The following is a 21,268-nucleotide window of genomic DNA, read 5'->3' on the forward strand; positions in this document are numbered from 1 at the left end:
GCTCATTTTTATTGCTAAAATCCTAAAAGTAAGGAAACATCTTAAATTTTTGGTCAACCTTTTTTTCAGTGTAGATCGATTTAGAATGTCAAGGCGATTAAGAATGTACAGTGGTGGAAAAAATAATAGCAACAATAGTTACTAAGAATAATATTGAACAAAAAGAGTATGAACAAATTTAAGCTTCTGTAAAAGGCTGAACCTGATTATTCATAGAACGGTTTACTTAAATTTGGTATTAAATCTTATTTAATTCACGGATACTTGTTATGGTGATATCTTTGGTGAATTCGCTTGGAAAAAAATAATAGGAACACCTATCATAAGTTAGTTACTTACGAATTGCCTTCTATTTGTAACTCAAAATCTAAGAAAGAAAAATGGTTAATACTCCACATGCTTCCACATGCTTTATTGCAATATTCGTTTCGTAAATGTAAACTCCTAAAACCCTGGTTTTATAAAGGGAAAACAGATGATCGAGCCATTAAATCCGGATTTAAAGAGCAATGCAAACGGGGTTTTAAAATGGTCCACGGAGTTCACACTACTGAAGAAGAGAAAAAAGTGAGTGATATTATTCTTAGTAACTGCCACAAACAATAGATATGCTATAGATGATTTTTCCTTCTCAAAAAAATGACAACCACGAACAACGATCAGAAATCACGTTTTCTTTTGTTTCATCCTTAAGAGTCACCTAAGAGAGAAAAACAGTAGAAAAACACAAATAAATTAACAAAAAGAAGCTTACAAGAAAGTTAAAAAGTATTTTGTTGACCATACACAGTTTCTCTTGAAATTCTCACTTCCCCTATTTTACTTCGTTTATTTCTAATCTGTACTTGGTGCCTCTTAAAAGAGTTGATGGCTTATCTATATTCATTTACTGTCTGTGTTCCTATTATTTTCTCATCTGCTGTATATACATAGGTAAATGGAATAGCATATCAATATTTCGAGATGTTACAAACAGAATGATTAGATTGGCATACCCCCCATCCTATGGTGATGAGTATATTTAACAGGATGGGGGCACATTGTTTTTGTCAAATTCGTCCTTTGGAAAGAAATCTTAATTTTCAATTGATTGGAATGCTTCGACTTATTAAACAAAATAGTTGAAAGTTAAGAATTATGGGCTGCTCTCGCTTGATTTCGTTAATTAATTTAAATTCTGGAGATTAGCCATATCAGCTGATAGTTAACGTTTTATCATAACAGCTAAGACTACGTTAATTTTTCCAAACACTTTTTTATAATATCAAAAACATGTTAAAATGCACTTTAAATACATTTGACTTATTACTGTAGAATTTGTATTAAAAACCGCTAAATTGTGCAACACTGTTTTCTTTTACAGAGAGAAGAGTGTATCTGTATCTCTTTATTTGACTTTTAGGTTAATAAAACATTTTGTAATAGGCCTGTTTCTGGCCATATTCTAGTTGTTGTTGTCGTCTATGTTATTTTTGTTTACATGTACACACATACCCATAAACAAATGGATCGTCTAATGTGTATGTATGTTTGTGTAAACTATAAGAGACCTAAGAGAGGCAGGCAAGTCACAACAGGGAGAGAAACCATTTTGGGGTTTCACTGCTATACCTTTTAGATATGACCAGTTCATGACTGACAGTCAGTCGTTTAGTTACAGGCGCAGCATTAAAACGTTGAAATTGTTTTGTGCGCTTGCCGCCGTCTCGCGCGTTTTCGTTTATTCGTTCGTCATCATCATTAACAACTCATCGTTATTATTACAATCGCGAGTCGCGTGAATACCAAAAGAAAATCTTTTATTTTATTATTATTATTTGGTTTTTTGTGTGATGTGTATTGTTGTTTCCTCTCAACAAAAACAACAAGGAAAAAAGAAGTAAAAAGCAGCAGCAAACACAAAATTATAGTGTGTTGTGTTTTTTGGTCTATGTTTTGTGGATTTCTCGCTTACGTTTCGTGGAGTCTTCGTGTGGAAGTTTCTTTTAAACCGCCGCCACCGCCGCTTCTTGTGATTGTTTTTCGTCATTGCTTTGCGCTAACCCGTACGTACGTACGTTAGCCCGTCGACGTCATCGTGTTGTTACCACCACCATCGCCGCCACCGCCTTCTTCATCGTGATTGTCGGGATTTGTAATCGCTGTGTGACGACGCTGCCAACGCAACGTCAGTGTTGTGCTTTTGTTTGGCTCTGCTTGCACAGTTTGGTATTCTTTGAATGCTGCTGCAGTGATTTTTTTTATTATTTTGGTGTGTTAAATTTATATCGTCATATCTGTGTGTATGTTGGCTGTTCGGCCTTTTAACGTGCAGTGGTGCTCTGCTTACTTACCTTCAGGAGCTACAGAAAAAATCGCCATCATCACATAACACAGTATGGTGTTGTTTATCGTCATCATCGTCAATTGTCTCAATTCTTAATTCTTGCTTGTTGTTGGCTCTGTTTTACTGTGGCTATATGGCTGAGTGTTTTTAAGTTGGCCTTTTTCGTGTTGTGGTATAAAGTTGGTTAAATGTGGATATCCATCGTCGTCGTCGTCGTTGCCGTTGTCTGTAGTGTTTTTATGCTGTTCCAAACCGTAAGAGGCCACAGTATTTAAGTTAAAAAAAAACGAAGAAAATATAAACGTCGCCTCCAAAAAAAAAAAAAGAAAATAAAAACGAAGAAAACAAAAACGCAAACAAACCAAACAACGATTTGAACGACAACAGCCAGCCAGCTACAATACCAAAATCAAGTCTTACCTTTTACTATCCAAAAGCCAGACAGACAACAGAAAAAGGGCAAAAAGACAGATTCTTGATGTTTCTTTTATATTTTGTTGTTACCAATAATAAAACGTTGTGGTGCTGCTGCCAGTGGTGATGTTAGTGGTGGCATTATAGGCTCTGCTCTGCTTTGCCCTGACACCGGCTACGATGATAGTGATGATGATGACGATTGTCTGAAGAGTGTGTTTTTTTATAACAAGTACCAAAAATCAAACAAAGCCAAGCCAAGATTTTCATTTTGATTTGTGTGTTTTTTATTTTCATAGTTGTGTTTAAAGAAACCCTATAATTTGTAAATAAACTCGCTCCTATATACCAAAAATGAAAAGAGAAAAAGAATATACAAATTAAAGAAAAAGAATGATATTTTTGAAAAGACTGATTTAATGATAAAATTAGAAAGATATTAAAAAATGGATGCAGACCTAAGTTAATTTTTTATAAAAAGCTGTAGCTTTTGCTAAAGAGAAAAGAAAAAAAAAATAATAATAAAAGAGAAAGAGAGCCATACAAATCTCACTGCTCTCTCAATAACCAAAATCATAACTGTGATAAAAAAACAATCTTTTTACAAAAACACAAGTGTGAAAAACCGAGAAGGAAAAAACCTAAGGAGGGAATAGTTCGAAATTTGGATTAAGCTACAAAAACTTGCACTTTCCTCTTCGTCAAAATGATGATGATGGATACTGTGGATAGCAGTACTACTGTTATAACTTCACAATCTACAGTCACCGGTATTACAGCTATGGATACCACACCTCCACATGATGTCAATGATCAATTGGCTCCTCCGGCTTCTACCACTACCACAGGAGCTGGAGGTGGCACCACAATTGAGGCTGCCTTTACAGTGGTGTCCATGGAATCGAATAATAATCTGGATATAATCAACTATAAAGAGAGTCGCAAACATAAGAAAAAGAAACGTGAGAAACGTGAAAAAGATCGTAAACATCGCGAGCATCGTGATAAAGATAGAGAGCATCGTGATAAAGACCATCACCATCATCATCACCACCACCATCGTGAGCATCGCGATAAGGATCGTAGCGATAGAGAATTACGTGGAGATTATCATCACAACATGCATCATCCCCATATTTCAACATCTGCCTCGTCTTCACCCTCATCGTTGTCTACATTGTCGGCTTCAGCATCACCTGCCTCCTGTTCTCCATCATCAGCTGGTGGTGTTGGCAGCAGTGGTATTGGTAGTGGTGGCAGCGGTATATGTGTTACAAATGCCACTGCAACAGCTACCTCATATCCACATAATTTAAAAATACGTTTCCTACTATCTGGGGTAAATATCTTTTTTTTTTTTGTATATTTTAATCTAATTTAAAATTCATAATCCCGATAAATTTAACAAAGCTATCTTATCGAATTTTAAACGAAATATTTGTAGTTTTTGTTTAAATTTAATGGCCCTTTTAGACGGCACAACATGATCGTACTCATCGTGTGATTACAGCTTTTGTCAAAAAACAGTACACCAATTTTTTCTTTTCGTTGATTTTTTTTTTAATTTTTCATACTTTACTTCTCCTTTTATAACATTATTTGGCCCAGAAATTGTTTTTCAATATCTGTCAATTAATGATTACACATTTCTCTGTAAACGGTAATCGATAAACGGCATTCATCGCAAAAAAATCAAATGGTTTTGATTTTTCAACTATGACGGATGATTATGTGCCATGTAAACTCTGCATAAATGTCAATTGCTTTGTTTTTTGTTAGTACTCTATAGTTTATATCACAATTAATAGGTTATTGCCTGTTATCGCTTGCTATCGATAACTATTCAGTGCAATTTTGCACTGAAATTCTTTCTAAACATCTGACTTGCATTGGATATGACTAAAATAAGACAAAGCAAATGATTCCTTAAATTTGCTTACTTTGGTGTGTAGGTGGTTAAAAAATGATCTCCCTGAATATCGTATAACAAGATAACTCTATCCAAAAGCTTATCGAAACCTTTTATTGAAAATTAAGCGAGTCATGTATTTTTTTTTTATTTAAATTGTCAATTGTTGTGTTTTTTTTAGTACAAAATGTTGCAAATCATTATTAATCGTTTTCTGATTATCTGTGATCACATGCTATCGATAACTATCTAGTACCACTTTGCTCTGCAATTCTATTCTAAACATTTGTCTTGCACTGGATAGGACTAAAAACAGCAAATGATTCCTAATTTTTGCCTACTTTCGTTTGAATATGGTAAATTAGTGATAGCGTCAACTAGTAAAAATTGTTGTTGAATTTCGATTAAAGCTAACTTATATATCTAATTTAATCGTTAGCAAGTTGAAAAATTGTGAGACAAATTCACGTTATAGGGCGCACTTCCGATTTTTTTATTGCTTGCATTTTAAGTTCGTTTTAGGGAAAGACTCCTGGGACCCCTAGGGGACATAGTTTGATTGCAGACTGCTACTTGAAGCTTGCCTATTACGATATTGACCATGGTTAGGTAAGGTTCAAGTGACAGTCTGCAATCAAACTCCCTTACACGTCCATTGTGATACCACAGAAACAGGAGAAGGAAAATGCTTTGTAGCTCCAGCAGTTGAACCATTCAGGCCCCTTTAAAAAGTTAATGTTCACATCCTCTAAATCAGACAAATACTCAAAGAAATGATTGCCAGTCTTTTCTCTGACTGTCAGTCTCTTCTTCCTAGACGTCCTGACAGCTGCGGCATTCGTCGTTACTGGCAACCTTCAGCCTGTTAGCATGTTTTCCGATCAGACGGACCAATAACTGAGACGTCTATACTAGCCAGCGAAAGCAATGCGGTAGATCTCTTCAGTCGAGATTAGGCCAAACAATTGGAATGCTCATAACCCCTGTCGATCATTTGTTGCCCCTCGAGACTGATCCTGTAGACTTTGCTTACATGTGGCTAGAGGAGGAATTGTCAGCATGTGCTCCGATCAGACGGACCAATTACTGAGACGTCTATTCTAGACAGCGAAAGCAATGCAGTCGAGATTAGGCCAAATAATTGGAATGTTTATAACCCCTGTAGATCATTTGTCGCCCCTCGGGACTGATCCTGTAGACTTTGCTTACATGTGGCTAGAGACATTGCCACAGATTACAGTTTACCTGTAATGTGTTAGGTAGTTTCCAGTCTCGCAAACTCGTTTGCTCTACTATTCCCTCCTATTGCTACTATTCTCTAGGGATTTGAAAGCTGCCTGGCTGACTGAGAAGATAAGCAATTTGTCTAGCCACAATGTCCAGCGGCATTAGGTGTAGCATTCAATTCATTGCATCAGATGGTGTCGTCCTCAGTGCGGCTGTGATATACAAACATGCCATACTTTTGATCAAGCTGAGTATTAAACAGTGGGTGCACTTTTGAAGCGGCGTCCATCAGATCATAACACCATATAGGTTTACAGGTTTGACAACTGCAGTACATACCCAGTCCATGATACGCGGTTTGAACCCCCAACTGTTGCCAATGGCTCTCTTGCAGGTGTATACGGATTCTGAAGCTTAAATTACTTCCATCCGAAACTCTAGGGACCCAATAACTGCAGGTCGCAGTCTCATGTGAACCAGACAATCGTGTAAGGTTACTTGCCATGGGCTCACGGTAATCCAACGATTATACTAAACAATTAAAAACGTGCTTAGTTCAGTCGGACCGAATCGCACCAACTATGGTTTTGCCAAGAATGTTCACTAAAGAAATTACTTGAAAATTACACATGCCTATTGGCCCGACCATTTTACATGTCCGGTCCGTGGAGTTTTTGCGGTCCCTCACTTATTGTACTTAGCCTTCATTTATGTATCAACATTTTGTTTTAGGGTTACAATAAAAATGAAAATACGTAAAGGTCTACCATGCCTATTTTTTGCCATCGCTATGATTTATTTTGAATTTCTTTTACTAGTGTCAGCGCAACCAGACTATTGGTTTTTCGAAGTCGGCAAATCTGGGGTTGCCATAATTCTATCAAACTCAAGACGCTTTCTCAAGTCGGCAAAGCCAGGGTTGCCCTTCTTATTTTGAGTATCATGTTTCATGGTACAATTAAGTGGTAATATCATTAAAATAACAACAAAAATCTACCCCCACGAAATTACCTTGATTGGTCAAACTCGAAACGTTTTCTCAAGTCGGCAAAGTCTGGGTTGCCCTTTTCATTTTGAGGATCCTGTTACATGGTACAATTAAGTGGTAGTGTCATTAGAACAACAACAAAAATCTACCCCCAACCAAACTACCTTGATTGGCAAATACCGTAAATGCAAAAGTCAAAATGGTTTTAGAAATAAAAGATGTTTTAAAAATCATCTTCAAATGTGTGTTATAGTTGTTTTGTCATCATATAACACTATTTTGTTGTTTATGTGTTGAACAACGGATTAAATAAAACATCGTTTTAAGATCTTAGAAAAAAATCACATCTGTGTTAACAAGCATTTGACATTTAGATTTATTAAAAATCAAAACAAAAATAAAAAAATTGTACTCAGCTGTTCGCACGACCTCATCTTTAAAGTGCATCCTGATTATGTTAAAAGATGTAATTTTTCCTTTAGTTTTTGACTTCTTGTTCAAATTCTGATTCATATAGAACCTTTGAAAAAATCCTCAACATTTACACAATAATATTGGGCGAATTTAAAGAAAACTCACCATATAAAGTTCCTTAGCGAATGCACCACCTGTTCCTCTTAAAAATATTCGAGAAGGTTCTAGTTTATCTCGTTTAAAAAAAAAACCATCTGTTTGATTCAGATTTCTTTAAGGTAGAACCTTATTTTGTCACCTTTAAAATTGGAAACCTTTGTAATCACTTTACACTATGTACATACATACATATTTTTGCACAATAAAGATTGAATTGTGTTGTTTTCCATTGCTTGTTTAGTTTTCTCACTTAAGGCTAGGACAAAAATCTTTCTAGGTAATTCGATATTTTCTCGTTCAATTTGGGCGCGTTTTTTATTTCTCAGTTGTATACCCTCACTTAATCCATTACACATTTCCAACCCTTTAAACATCTACTACCCATAGAAGTATGAAAATATACAGCATAAATAAATGTCTGTCTATGCCAACGACCCGACCGGCTGGCTGATTTGCCAACCAACCTATTGGTCGTATATGTCATTGTGTTTGACATGCCATACTGTTGACAAGGCAGCATGCAGCCAATCCCCCATATACATTTTTTTCTTGTCAATTTTTTTTTCTTCTGCCTTTGCTTCCTCTATAAATAATAATTGAATTTTTATTTCTATAAATTATTGAGAACGTTGGCAGTGAATGTGTCATTGTGAGTGGGGGTTGTTTGTTTGAAAAGCGGCAGTGACTGACGTTGGCGGCAAGCCGTTAACCAACCATCATTATTCACAATATCACTATGAAAAGATAGGAATTGAAGAGAGGGCGAGAGAGAGAGAGAGAGACATAAATGCCAAAACGGACTATTGATGTGCCGGCTGCTATGAATAACAGTATTGCCACAGTGACGATTTTATTTTTCCCAACAAGGATATCATTTCAAAGAGGTATTGTAAAGAAAAATAAAAAACTTGGTTAATAAAGGGGGTTTTAAGACAAAATCCACATATTTTAATCTTGTAGCTGCAATATGAAGCTGGACATTTGAATTTTATTTACCAGTGATAATTGAGAAAGAACAAGAGCCCCATCGCTTTCTGAGTAGATTTAGCCATTACCACCCGCCTGGACACACACTCAATTATTGAAGAGTTGTGCAATCAATTATCACTGGATCAATTACACCTCGCCGAAGCATAACAAACCAATTAGACTCTCAAACATGCATACCAGAAATATCCTGTACCACCATTTAGTGTTGGGTCGGTTGACAGTGCCCTTCATGAAGTGGTTTGGCTATATAGAAGAGACTTTGGGCCAGTGAAAACGGAGATGGCGCCATCATCTTGTTTTTAATCCTGACGAGCACATCAGAAAAAAAATTGCAGAGGCGGTTATTCCCTTACACTGGCATATTTGTGAGGTATGACGTTTGAACTCAATAGCAACAAGAAGGCGCCTAATCATTGAGCTAAAACTTAAATCGGACTGCACTTATTGATATGAGAAAAGTATCTCATGTTAATAGGATCTTAAAGAAAATTTTACGTTTGGTCGACATATTAAAAGGTACTGAGGATGGTTTTTTTTACAATTTTATCCGACAAGTGGAAAAAAGTACAGGGGCCGAATTACCGAATTACGAATTACATAGGTGAACGAGTAAATTAAAGGTTTATTTTTGATATTTAGAACGAGAATGTTCAAATCGAGCATTATTTAAAAAAACGACTATTTCTAGAACTATTTTCAAGCAATTACATAAATTAATTAAAACAATTTTAAGTTGGCAACCCTATTTGTACCATCATTTGTTTTGTTTCTTGTTTCATAACGATGACGATTTACACCGGAACTTCATTTCAATATTGCGTTAGGAGCAACATAAACTCTTTCTCATTCCATTTTAATGCTTCCCACACATACAACAAATATACTCGTTCTCTTTAAATTTGTTTTATTTGTTTTTGTTATTCTTCTTCTTCCGTTTGTAGTTTTTTTTTCTTTCGTTTTTGGTCACTTGTTTGAAAACGTGCAGCAGCACCACATAGCTAGCAGTGCAACAATCATACTCAGGCTTAAAACATGTAAACACACATACACATTCAACCGTCTCTCTCTCTCTGTCGCTCTTATTATTATATTTTGCAAATGTCCTTTACTTATGGCGACGGTGGTCCTTCCATATAAAAACTCTCCCCTTTTGTTGCAGTTGTCTCGTTTGGTGTACGTGACTTGAATAACATCTGCGCAGAAATTCATATCCTGGTTGTATGAAATATTTATGATACCCTTCTTCCACTTTTCTTTACTGCATTTTATTGTCATGGGGGTGAGAAGGATGTGTGCAAGAAAAAAAAAGAAATCAAAAATGTTCTCGAAATAAAAACTGTAAATATTTGTATAGAAAATAATAATGTTTACTTGAAACATGAGATGAGATGAAAAAAAAAATTCAATTTAAAAAAAGGCAAATAATTTATTTGAAGGATTTCTTCTATAGCATAAAAGTAAATATAATTCCCACGAACATCATATTAAAGAATAACGGAAAGACTTCTCGCGAGATACACGTAGGAAGTATCACTTCATTTTGGTGCAGACTTTTCTGCAATCAAAGTTTTCTGGCCGTTTCAAGTTTTAGTTCAATGATAACATAATTTCTTTTATTAATGATCGTAGATTAACTGTCCCGTTGCGATTTGCTGCATCCCAAATTTATTTTCAACAAAAACATATATATTCCCCCCAAGACAGTTGTATCCAAATTTAGATATCTGCTTCGTACATTTCCAAGATTCACTAACATTGTGTCACTTGTGAAAACATAAAGTGGATAGACCCCATTGAACATGACCTATTGTGAATGTTTGCAAAGTGGGATTAAATTTTTTTCTCTGACAAAATGCGGCATATTGCACATTCATGCACAACAACAGCAAGTTTGACAAGCTTAATGACCAAAATTCAAAAAATGGAATGTCGTCTGATCGCTTGCCGTAACCTTGTTATTCGAATCCTGGCACTTTTCTCACAAAACCTTAAATTCTTGCTCCGATCGGCCAGTATGTCCTGATTTGTTTTGTGTAGGCGGCACAAATTGAAAATCTTCTGTCAGTTATCTATCATCAAAAACCATATTGTCCAAAACGACTTACATAACCGTTTGAAGAATTTCGGGATTGGTGGAGCCCCTGACGTTTGGTATAGAATTTTAATACCAGATTCGGAATCAAATGCCAATGACCTTTCATGTTCATTTGGCTGGTACGAACCCCAGGCGCATGCCTCTTTTTGGGATAACAAATTATTACTCTACTCCGTTTGAGGTTTTGACCTTTTGGGCAATGGAACGACCCCAGACACTTGACACAAAATTGGGATGCCTGATACGTAGTTTTCTCCGTTTTTGAATTTTTTTTGCAGGGCGGCCCATGTATATTTGACCCTTAATTTGGATAGACTCATTTTGTACCAATCGGCCTTCTCCCTTTTAGGGGTTTTTAAAAATAAGTCTGCCGATCTGAAAGTTTTTTTTTTGTGCTCTTTGGAAAATAGGTTAAGGTGGAGGGTGCTCCCCACCTGATTTCAAAAAAGGAATGTCCTCTTTTCATTGCGCGATCAAATGAAATGTGATATGTTACTGTGTTTTGTGTCAAGCAATTAATTTTCAATACTTATATTTACCTAAAGCGAACCGTAGACGATGTTGTCATTTTAAAAGTTTTGTTTGGTTTTTGCACTGTGAAATTCATTTACAATAGATGTATTCACAATGGAAGCATTTATTCAAATTACCACATTTAATCTGACTACTGAGCATACGTGAACGAGTAAACCTGTTCGAAATCTCTATTGTGAATTATGCATTTCTTTATTATAAAATTTATTTTTTAAAATTTGAGAACGCAAATATTTAAGTCGATCATAATTTATAACAAATTTGACATTAAAATGTTTATAAAAGGGGTATAATATCTATTAAATACGAAATGAAATTTCATTCGATTCGAAAGCGCACTCAATCACTTATGCGGTAATTCGACCCTCGATTAAGAAGCGGTGAAGGACAAAAATAAATCAAAGGAAAAAAGTTCCAGAGCAGTCTGTTTGTTTACCATGAGGTGGTAACGCCATTTACCAACTTGTAAAGGCAATACAAGGAAAAAAGTGAATAAATTTGTAAAATTTATAAATAAAACATGCAAGACATGTGCGGGCATAAAAGTCAAATAAAATTTTTTTAAGATTTGTGCACGTATTTTTATAAAGAATTGGCTTTAATTTTATTATGTCATTCACAATAGAGGTATTTCTGTAGGCAGCCACACTTATTTGTGAAAAACATATCATGGCAATTCTGACGACAAGATTGTCATGTGATGTACTGGTAATTTATCCAGAACTTGTACTGGATAGCTTTTTCATACAAATTTCATTGCACTGCACTATAATGTACAAAAATAAAACACAGCTGACATGCCGCTTTTTATGCATCATTGGTTATCATTACTACTAAATTTTCCCTGAACAGTCCATTAAGGAACAGGGGTTACTTCTCTCACATTAATGAGTGCAGTCCGACTAAAGTTTAAGCTCAATGATAAGGGGCCTCCTTTTTTATGTCGATTCCGAACGGCGTGCCGCATAGCGACACCACTTAGTAGAAAAGTTTTAACATGGCAGATGTAGCCAGCATTAGTAAGGGTATAACCACCGCTGAAAATTTTGTTGATGTTCACGCCGGGATTTAAACCCAGACGTTCGGTGTTATAACAGAAATGCTAACTTCTGCGCAACGGTGTACTCCAATTCATTATGTGTGTCAAACTTGTCAATTCACATAAGATTAATCATTTTTGCTATCACCGAATTAACCATTAGCGTTCCTAAATTTCAAAAATTCTGTTTCAATAAAGAAATATATGATTTACACTAGAGAGATTTCGAACAATTTTACTCGTTCACGTATGCCGTAATTAGGCACCAGCTGATTTCTTTATGTTTTTGTCAGAAGAAATAGAGCAACGTTCAAATCGAAAAAAATAACATGTGATTGTCTTATGTTAATTTCCTTCTCACATATCAACTTTAACAATAGCAAAATTTGACATGTCATAAGACAAGAACATAAAGTGTGATAGAGCTTTTATCTGTGAAAAACATGCTATGGAAATTCTGAATACTGAAGGGAATTTGGATATATTGGTTAACTGTCATTTCCATAACAATAGATACTGTATAGTTTATTACTAAAATGAAATAGGTTTGATGTAAGGCTTATAGATCTAATGGCCCTGTTAGACGACACATCATGATCGTGCTCATCGCGTGTTGATTACAACTTTTGCCAAAAACGGTACATTGACTATTTCTATTCTTTGATTTTATTTAATTTTTCATACTTTAATTATCGTTTTATAACTTTATTTGGCACAGAACTTGTTATTCAATATCTGTCAATTAATGATTACACATTTCTTTGTAAACGGTAATGGATAGACGCCATTCATCGAAAAAATCAATAATTTTGATTTTTTCAGCCATGACTGATGGTTATGTGTACAAGCGATGCATACACCTTTGTTTTCACCAATATTATTACAATGACCATACATCAGATGTGCCATGTAAACTCTGCATAAATTGCATTGTTGCCTTCATTATGTTTGTAATGTAAAATGGCAATTTGTTTGGCCCAATCGAGTTTTGGACATTTTTATACCGGTAACTGTAATATGAGGGGTATACAAATCTCGTCATACCCTTTGTAACACCTTAAACACGCATGATCAATATTTATTATTCATGGTCTTGACATTGTCGAATCGATGCATGTTCGTCCGTATATCGAAATCACGATAGCGGTCGACAGAATAATGATATGTGGTACAACAAATTTTTGTTGATGTAGGTCGTTGGAGATTGTAAATAGGCAATATCGTTTCAGATTTGCATATAGCCCCCTATAAACCGATTCATCAATATGAGTTTCTTATCTCCTAGATAGCGCAATTCTTAACCGATTTGGCTTAAATTTCGCACAATGACTTCTACCGCTGTGGTACAAAGTATTATAAGTTTGTGCATTTGTTTGCAACGCTAAGAAGGAGAAGAGCTAGACCCATTGATAAGTATACCGATCAACTCAGAATCACTTTCTGATTCGATTTAGCCATGTACGTCTGTGCAGGTGGTATTTGTTTTTCAATCATCACGAAATTTTGCACATATCACTTTTTTGGCCCAAGGACGAACGCTATTGATTTTGGTAAAAATCGGTACAGATTTAGATATAGCTCCCATATATATGTATCGCCCGACTTGCACTTAAATTTCCGTAGTAACTACAATTTTCAACCGATCTGCACAAAATTTGACACGGTTTGTTTTGCTACTGATCTTAGCATATCTGCAAGATTTCAGAAAAATCGGTTCAGATTTGGATATAGCTCCCATATATATGTATCGCCCGATTTACACTAATAAGGCTGTAATAAACACAATTTGTTACCGATCTGCACAAAATTTGACACGGATTGTTTTGTTACTGATCTTAACATATCTGCGAGATTTCATTTAAATCTGTTCAAATTTGGAAGTAGCACCCATACATATTTATCGCTGGATTTGCACTTATATGGCCGTAGTAACAACAATTTTCAAATGATCAGTTTAAAAGTCGGTTCAGATTTAGATATATCTTTAATATACATATATATTTATATATTGCCGGAATTTATAATTGTAGGGTCGGTGTAGGGTATTATATAGTCGGCTCCCCTCGACTTTTGCCTTTCCTTATTGTTTTTCAGCTAAAACCTTGCACAATGACTTCTCCAATTACCTTTAACATACAGGTATGGAGTGAATGGGTCCGTAACCTGATATAGCTCCCATATAAAACGAAACTTTACACAATGATCTCTACTTTAAATTTCCAAACACATGGCAGCTGGTTGTTCGTACCGGATCGATCCGATGGCATCCTTCATCAGCTAGGGCTTCCGCCTCAGTGTAGCACACAGCTACTACAACAACAACAATTATGAATTCCATCATCCATGCCAAGTATGATCTGATTCGGTTCATAAGCTGAAATAGCTTCCATATAAACCCATCTCCCGATTGTACTTCTTGAGCCCCTAAAGGTCGAAATTTTACACACAACAACCTCCAACGATAAACCTATTTATTAATTTGACTTCTCGAGCACTTACAGGAAGCAATTCCTATCCATTTTTTTGTTTAACCTCCCATTATATTTTTTTAATTTCTACCCATAAAGAGAAACCGAGCAAAGAAAAGGGCAAATACGACCTATGGTGGATATAAGAGGTCTATAAGTTTCGGCCCAGCAGTACTTAGCACATTTAAACTTGATTTACAATTCCTCCTTCCCTTGCATAGAAGAATATCTTAACGCAAGACACCTTTCTTTCCAGACATACACATGTATAATTTTTTTTCCTATACGTATATGTATGGGTATATGAAAAAAAATTCCATTTTATAACATTTTCTTTTATTTCTAAGGACATTTGATATGCTGATGTATACAAAAACCATAAGATCTACGAATTCTTAAAATTTTTTAAGGGGGAACATTCTGCAGATTGCCAACAAAGCCGCTCTAAAAAAACAAAAAAAATCATTAAAATTCTTAACGGAAAACAGCTGGGATCTAAAAAATTTCTTTTGCACACTTACACACATAAACATACAACCCAACATAACATCTGCTGATTAAGCTGTAAAAAAAATCTTGTTATATAACTGATCATCACCAACTTACTTCACAACAATTCCTTGCCAGCATTAAAACCGAAATATCCTGCGTAAAGGATAAGCAGAAATTTAGATGAGAGAGAGAGGGAAAAACAAGGAAGGAACCTCCTTAAGACAAGAACAAAACAATAGTTTTTATTCACAAATCGTCCACAGCTGCCCGGGTTAAGGCGAAAACTATAGTAAGGAAGGAAAATGTTCCCTCATACACACTGTTTGGTCCGCATACCAAACATCTTTGTTTTTTCTTTTGTTTTTTTTTTGACGTATAGCAGGATATCTTAAAAAATAACCACATCTTATTAGGAGAACTCCTTTCAAATGTTGGCAGCATTTAGGTACAGGGATCTGTAGCTAGGTAGAAAGAATATTGTTTCTTTTATTAATAGTTTTAAGGTTAATGTTACTTGCATTTTCTTTAGCTATGTTCAATTGTTGTTGTTTTTTTTTAGTTTTTCGTTAATATTTCCTTCTTACAACTCTTATCTCTCATAGAGACAATGTGTAATCCTTTGTAATTTCTTGTAGCCTTATTCTTTGGCAACCTATAAATTGCACATGTTTTGCCCTGCGAGCTACACAGGGCAATCGCCCTGCACAAATATATATATATATATTTTTTTTTCAAAATAAACATATGGCAACTTGTAGCTCATTCGGCAGGTGGTGATGATGTTTTGTTGTTCTTATTATGTATTTGTATATGTAATGTACGGTATAACATTTCATTCATTGTTGTTATTGTTGTGTACTACACTCATAATTTACCATACTTCACCGCCATGGTGACAAGAGCAAGACACATGCATGCGGTCTCATCTGATAGATCAGTAAAACAATGGCAGTGTTACATTAATTATCGTAGTGAGTGCTTCCTCTCTCTCAATCACTCTTTGAATATGCGTTTGAGTTATTAATCGATAAGATACTGGCATGTTGTTATCGATTAAAATTTGCCAAATTGCCTTTAATAGCAATAGCAAGATGCAATTGTAGAGGGGCTGTCTAGAAAAGATGCGGGTTTTTGTTTTATACTTTTACCATCATTTACTTCAAAATACTTTTTTCTAATATAAAGCTCTTTTTTCAGGGTGATATTAACACCTGTTACACAGGATAACAGACACAAAGTTTTACTAATTCAAATGACCACAATTGGTTTGTGTGAAAATATATTTTTATACCCCCACCATACGATGGGGGTATACTAATTTCGTCATTCTGTTTGTAACTCCTCGAAATATTCGTCTAAAACCCCATAATGTATATATATTCTTGATCGTCATGACATTTTAAGTCCGTCTGTCCGTCCGTCTGTCTGTCGAAAGCACACTTACTTTCGAAGGAGTAAAGCTAGCCGCTTGATATAGCTGCCATATAAATCGATCTTGGATCTTGACTTCTTTAGCCACTAGGGGGCACAATTCTAATCCGATTTGGCTGAAATTTTGCATGAGGTGTTTTATTATGACTTCCAACCACTGTGCTGAGTATGGTTGAAATCGGTCCATAACCTGATATAGCTTTCATATAAACCGGTCTGGGGTCTTGACTACTTGAGGATCAAGAGTGCGCAAATCCAATCCGATTTGGCTGAAATTTTGTACAACATGTTTCGATATGACTTCCAACAACTGCGCTAAGTATGCTTTAAATCGGTCCATAAACTGATATAGCTGCCATATAAACCGATCTTGAATCTTGACTTCTTGAGCCACTAGAGGGCGCATTTCTTATACGATTTGGCTGAAATTTTGCATGAGGCTGTTATGACTTCTAACAACTGTGTCAAAAATGCTTAAAATCGATCCATAACCTTATACAGCTGCCATTTAAACCAATCTGGTATCTTGACTTCTTGAGCTTCCAGAGGGCGTAATTATTATTATTTGACTGAAATTTTGTACAACGGCTTCTCCCAATGACTTCTTGCACAATGACTTCTCCAGCATTCAATTCAATTATGGTCCGAATCAGACTATAACTTGATATAGCTCCAACATTAAATCAATTCTTTTCTTTTATCCTTTGTTTGCCTAAAAAGAAATCGATAAATTCGGTCTATGGTGGAAATTTATGAAATCAGCTGATTTTGACATAGAAGCGAACGAAAATCACTCTTTTTTTTTAATAGTTTTTTTGAATAGTTAGTGAGGCAGGCAGTTATTTTTCAAAAGAATTTTCTATGGAAGCAGGAGCAACTGAAATGAGGTTAGAGAGGAATCGAGTTTGTTTGAATATATATTGGTGTTCGTTGTTTCAACATATCCTTAACGCTATGAAACTGTGGGCCAATCAGACAAACTGACATAATTTAATAAGTAAACAGGGCTAATAAATACCGTTTAGATCGATATTCAATTGCCATCAAAAAATGTTCGATAATTCTAGATTCCTTAAATACAAATGCAGCGTGTTTGTCAATAATCCAATAAAATCCAAGTTATTTTAACCATCGACATGGTATAAAATGCGGTTTTGTTAAACTTTAACTTCACATTTTAAGCTCTACATATTAACCACAAAAGTATGCAAATGTACTAAATGAGGGACTTTTTGCAAACCGTCTCTCTTTCTATCTGTTGTAGTTATTTAATTGCAGAAAGCATGCGATCGATGGAAAATAATCAGCATTTTAGGCGACGATGACCCATTACACATAATCAACCTATCCATCATGCGTCATATGGAGGCACATAATAGTGCATGGTTGATGGTGGTGGTCTTTTGTCCTGTTGTGGCAAGGCTTTACTTCTCTGACTTTGACCGCACATCCTGTGATGTACGATGCGTGTCTTTTTATTTTATTTTCCAAAGTTATTGTTAGCCAATTATTGGTGGTTTGTTATTCACATTGTTGCTCTGCTGTTGGTAAATGCGGTTTGTATTTCTTCTACAAATAGTTGACCGGTCAGGCAGCCGGCAGCCTCAACTGAGTTCTTATGCCGTTTTTTGTTGTTGTTATTTGTCTTTAGGCTTTTTAAACCACAAAAATTGGCAAATACGCAGACACTGCCAAACAAACCAAAAAAAATACACGACAAAAACAAAAACGTATACAAAAAAATATGGTCTAAAAGGAGATAAAAACAAAAGTGAACGAATGAAATGCACCACTTTGTTTATTGCAAATACATATAAGCTACTCAACATACACTCAAAAAATATTAAAGGGAAAACTGAGAAATTCTGCGAAATGACGATACGAAATTCATTTAAATAAATTTAAAAATATGAACAATGAAATCCATAAACAAAGTGTGTTTAAGAATCAATGATTTGTACCATTCAAATGAAATGGCAAATGCCAAAATTATAGCACCATTGAATTAACATCAAAAAGGAGAAATATGGGTTGAAAGTCTGTACCGTTATCGTTTGATTAATCTTAAGGTGCGAGTACCCCCTTAGAGTTGCCATTGCCCCTTTTTGCCACATTCCATGTTTTTTTGTGGGTGTTATAAACTTCGGTTAACCAAATGTGCGATGCAAATCGCTTATTTGCGTTCACAACAAAAACAACAGCAACGAAAACTTTGTTGTTGGCAACTCAGCGGGTATTGTTGTTTTTTTATGGTTGTTGGACTGCATTTTTATGTGGTGCGTAACTTTAGGTAAGACCAAAAGAAATACACAGTATACAAACTTATGAAAAAAAAAACCAAGAACCCATTAAAATAGTTATCCATTATAGTTTTTCATATTATTGTGGTTTTTGCATTTAACTGTGCTGATTCATTTGAAATTAAAGCATATGCATATATGTATATAAACATGGATACTTTGTTGATATACATAGTTACCCTGCAAACATTTTTCATAATTTTGGAAGAGCTTTTGTGCCCCGGATGAATAAAACAATCATCTGGAAGATTTTTACGTAATTGTTCTTTTGCAAGAGTCGTGAAATACTTTTCTGGCATATCAATCCATTGCGTAAGTTTTAGCAACTCGTCGCGACGATTCTCTTAAAACTCATTGCGTTTCAGTCGTAAGCATTGTTGCCGTTTGTGGTAGGTTCCTACCAAAATTGGTAGATTTTTATCCGCTTGGTAGGTTGGTAGGCTGAGCTCAATTTTTGGTAGGCTTTTCCCACATATAAATACCAAGTTTATTACTGAAAAATCGCTGGAGATAACTAAAAATTAGTTCACTTCTTGTCGTTTTTGTGTATTCGTTCAGAGAGCAGAATAAACATGGATGTCGAGAAACCAAATACTGTTACAAAAGGTCTTACTGTTTCAAATTTCAATAAAAGAAGCGTAAGTTCTGATATTGACTGAAACAGGTATGAGAAATGAAAAGAATGTTGAAAATGTATAATTTGATGATGATGAAAATGGCCAACTATTCGGTGATGGGTATAACAATCATATTTTTGGCTTGTAAAACATTTGGTAGGTTTTGGTCGGATTTGGTAGGAATTTTTTTAAATTTTGGTAGAAAATAATTTTCTTGAGTGGTAACATTGGTCGTAAGTATGAGTCGCGAAACACTCTTCTGGGATGTCATTGGACAATCCTTTGCGTGTGCGGGAGTTTTCTCAACCTTTCACTACGATTGTTACGCAACTCATTGCGTAATAATCGTCCAGAAGATTTGTTTATAAATCGTCTGAGTAAACTTTTCACGATTGCTTTTATTTTCATACGTGGTGTGCTTGGGATTTGTATTGAATTATGTATTCGATGTTTTGTTTTGAGTTGACAACTTTAGCAACACCAAAGAGAATTCTCACTTGGCTTATATGACGATTGGTACTTAGTATGATGAGTAAAACTAAAAGGTTTTTCGCAGTTGTAACTTTTTGATGAACAAAGTAATGCATTTTTAGATCTTTTAAACGAATTACGTGCAACTCTTACAGAATAATATTTAATAAATATTAAAAACACTTATTTGTTACTCATCCATGCGAGTAATGCGCAACTCTTTTAGAAGCGTATTTTATTAATCTTTTTACTTTTACTCGTCCACACGATTCTTGCACGATTTTTAGATCCTCCAAAACTCTTCTGACTTGCTTGCTAGCAACTCATATGGAGGATTTGCGGAACATCCGTCCAGAAGAGTCGTCTTGAGGACACAAGCCCACACGACGGTCGATCGTCTACGACTCTTGTGCTGAGTTTACATGGCTCATCTGATGTATGGCCATTGCAATAGCATTAACCATCAGTCATGGCTGAAAAATCAAAATCAATTGATTTTTTTCGATGAATGACGTCTATCGATTACCTTTTACAAAGAAATGTGTAATCATTAATTGACAGATATTGAAAAACACGTTCTGTGACAAATAAAGTAAGGAATTGAGAAAAAAAAGTATGAAAAATTAAATCAAATCAAATCAAAGAAAAAATCGATGTACCGTTTTTGGCAAAACCTGTAATCGACACGTATACACGATGAGTACGATCATGATGTGCCGTCTAAAAAGGCATTAGACAAGCTCATCCGCGATCATAACCTTCATCTAGAAAATTCGCGGAAGATTTGGCGATCAAAAATGTTTGCCGGGTACCCTCTAAATCTATAATTTTTTGTATTATTCAAAATTTGACTATTCCATGATTTTGTATTTTTAGAAAAATTCTTTGGCTTTTTCTTTTTTTCCTTGTAATAATATACTGCTCCACATGCCGAGTCGTTCTTAACAGGCCACACTTGATTGCTTATATGTGTATACGATGAGTATATATACATATGTGTATATGTATGTTTATATCCCGGAACACTTTCATCTAGTGCTGATTCCAACATTCATATGTGCGCATCTATGTGCCGCCCATTTTAAGTTTTTTTTTTTTTGATGTCGTTACGTTTTCCATATATGAACCATGTCCCTGTCTCTTATGTGCACTTCCAAGTCCCATTTGTACGCACGCCACCCTAATTTTCCCAGTTTATCGGCAAATTCAGATGCACACACAATTTTTTTTTATGTTGCATCCATCTATTTCGGTTTGTCGTTGTTTCTCTTTCTACCTTTCACTCTTAGTACATCCAACCTGTCGCTCTAATGCATTTTTATCGTTATTATTCATGTTTTTGCATTGCTAGTTATTGCTGCTTTTGGTCGGTCGGTCGGGCCTAGTCTGGTCTG

The 21,268-nt window shown here is 35.3% G+C and overlaps 1 protein-coding gene across 12 annotated transcripts in view; it reads left to right on the forward strand.

Annotated features, from left to right (window-relative positions):
* LOC106090796 (protein AF-17) overlaps positions 1-21,268 on the forward strand; it is a 90,316-nt gene that overhangs the window by 41,983 nt on the left and 27,065 nt on the right. Inside the window, exons 1-2 of one of the 12 annotated variants that reach the window (XM_059362916.1) lie at positions 2,168-2,251; positions 3,040-4,079. The exons of 7 other annotated variants lie outside the window; for them this stretch is intronic. In XM_059362916.1, coding sequence (XP_059218899.1) covers positions 3,447-4,079 — 633 coding nt within the window. In that variant the 5' untranslated portion in view covers positions 2,168-2,251; positions 3,040-3,446. Of the gene's footprint in view, positions 1-2,167; positions 2,376-2,615; positions 4,080-21,268 lie in introns of those variants that run through there. 4 more of the 12 variants (XM_013257158.2, XM_013257147.2, XM_059362915.1 and 1 more) reach the window with 4 other exon arrangements.

Source organism: Stomoxys calcitrans, chromosome 2 (assembly GCF_963082655.1).
Source record: "Stomoxys calcitrans chromosome 2, idStoCalc2.1, whole genome shotgun sequence".
NCBI lineage: Eukaryota > Metazoa > Arthropoda > Insecta > Diptera > Muscidae > Stomoxys > Stomoxys calcitrans.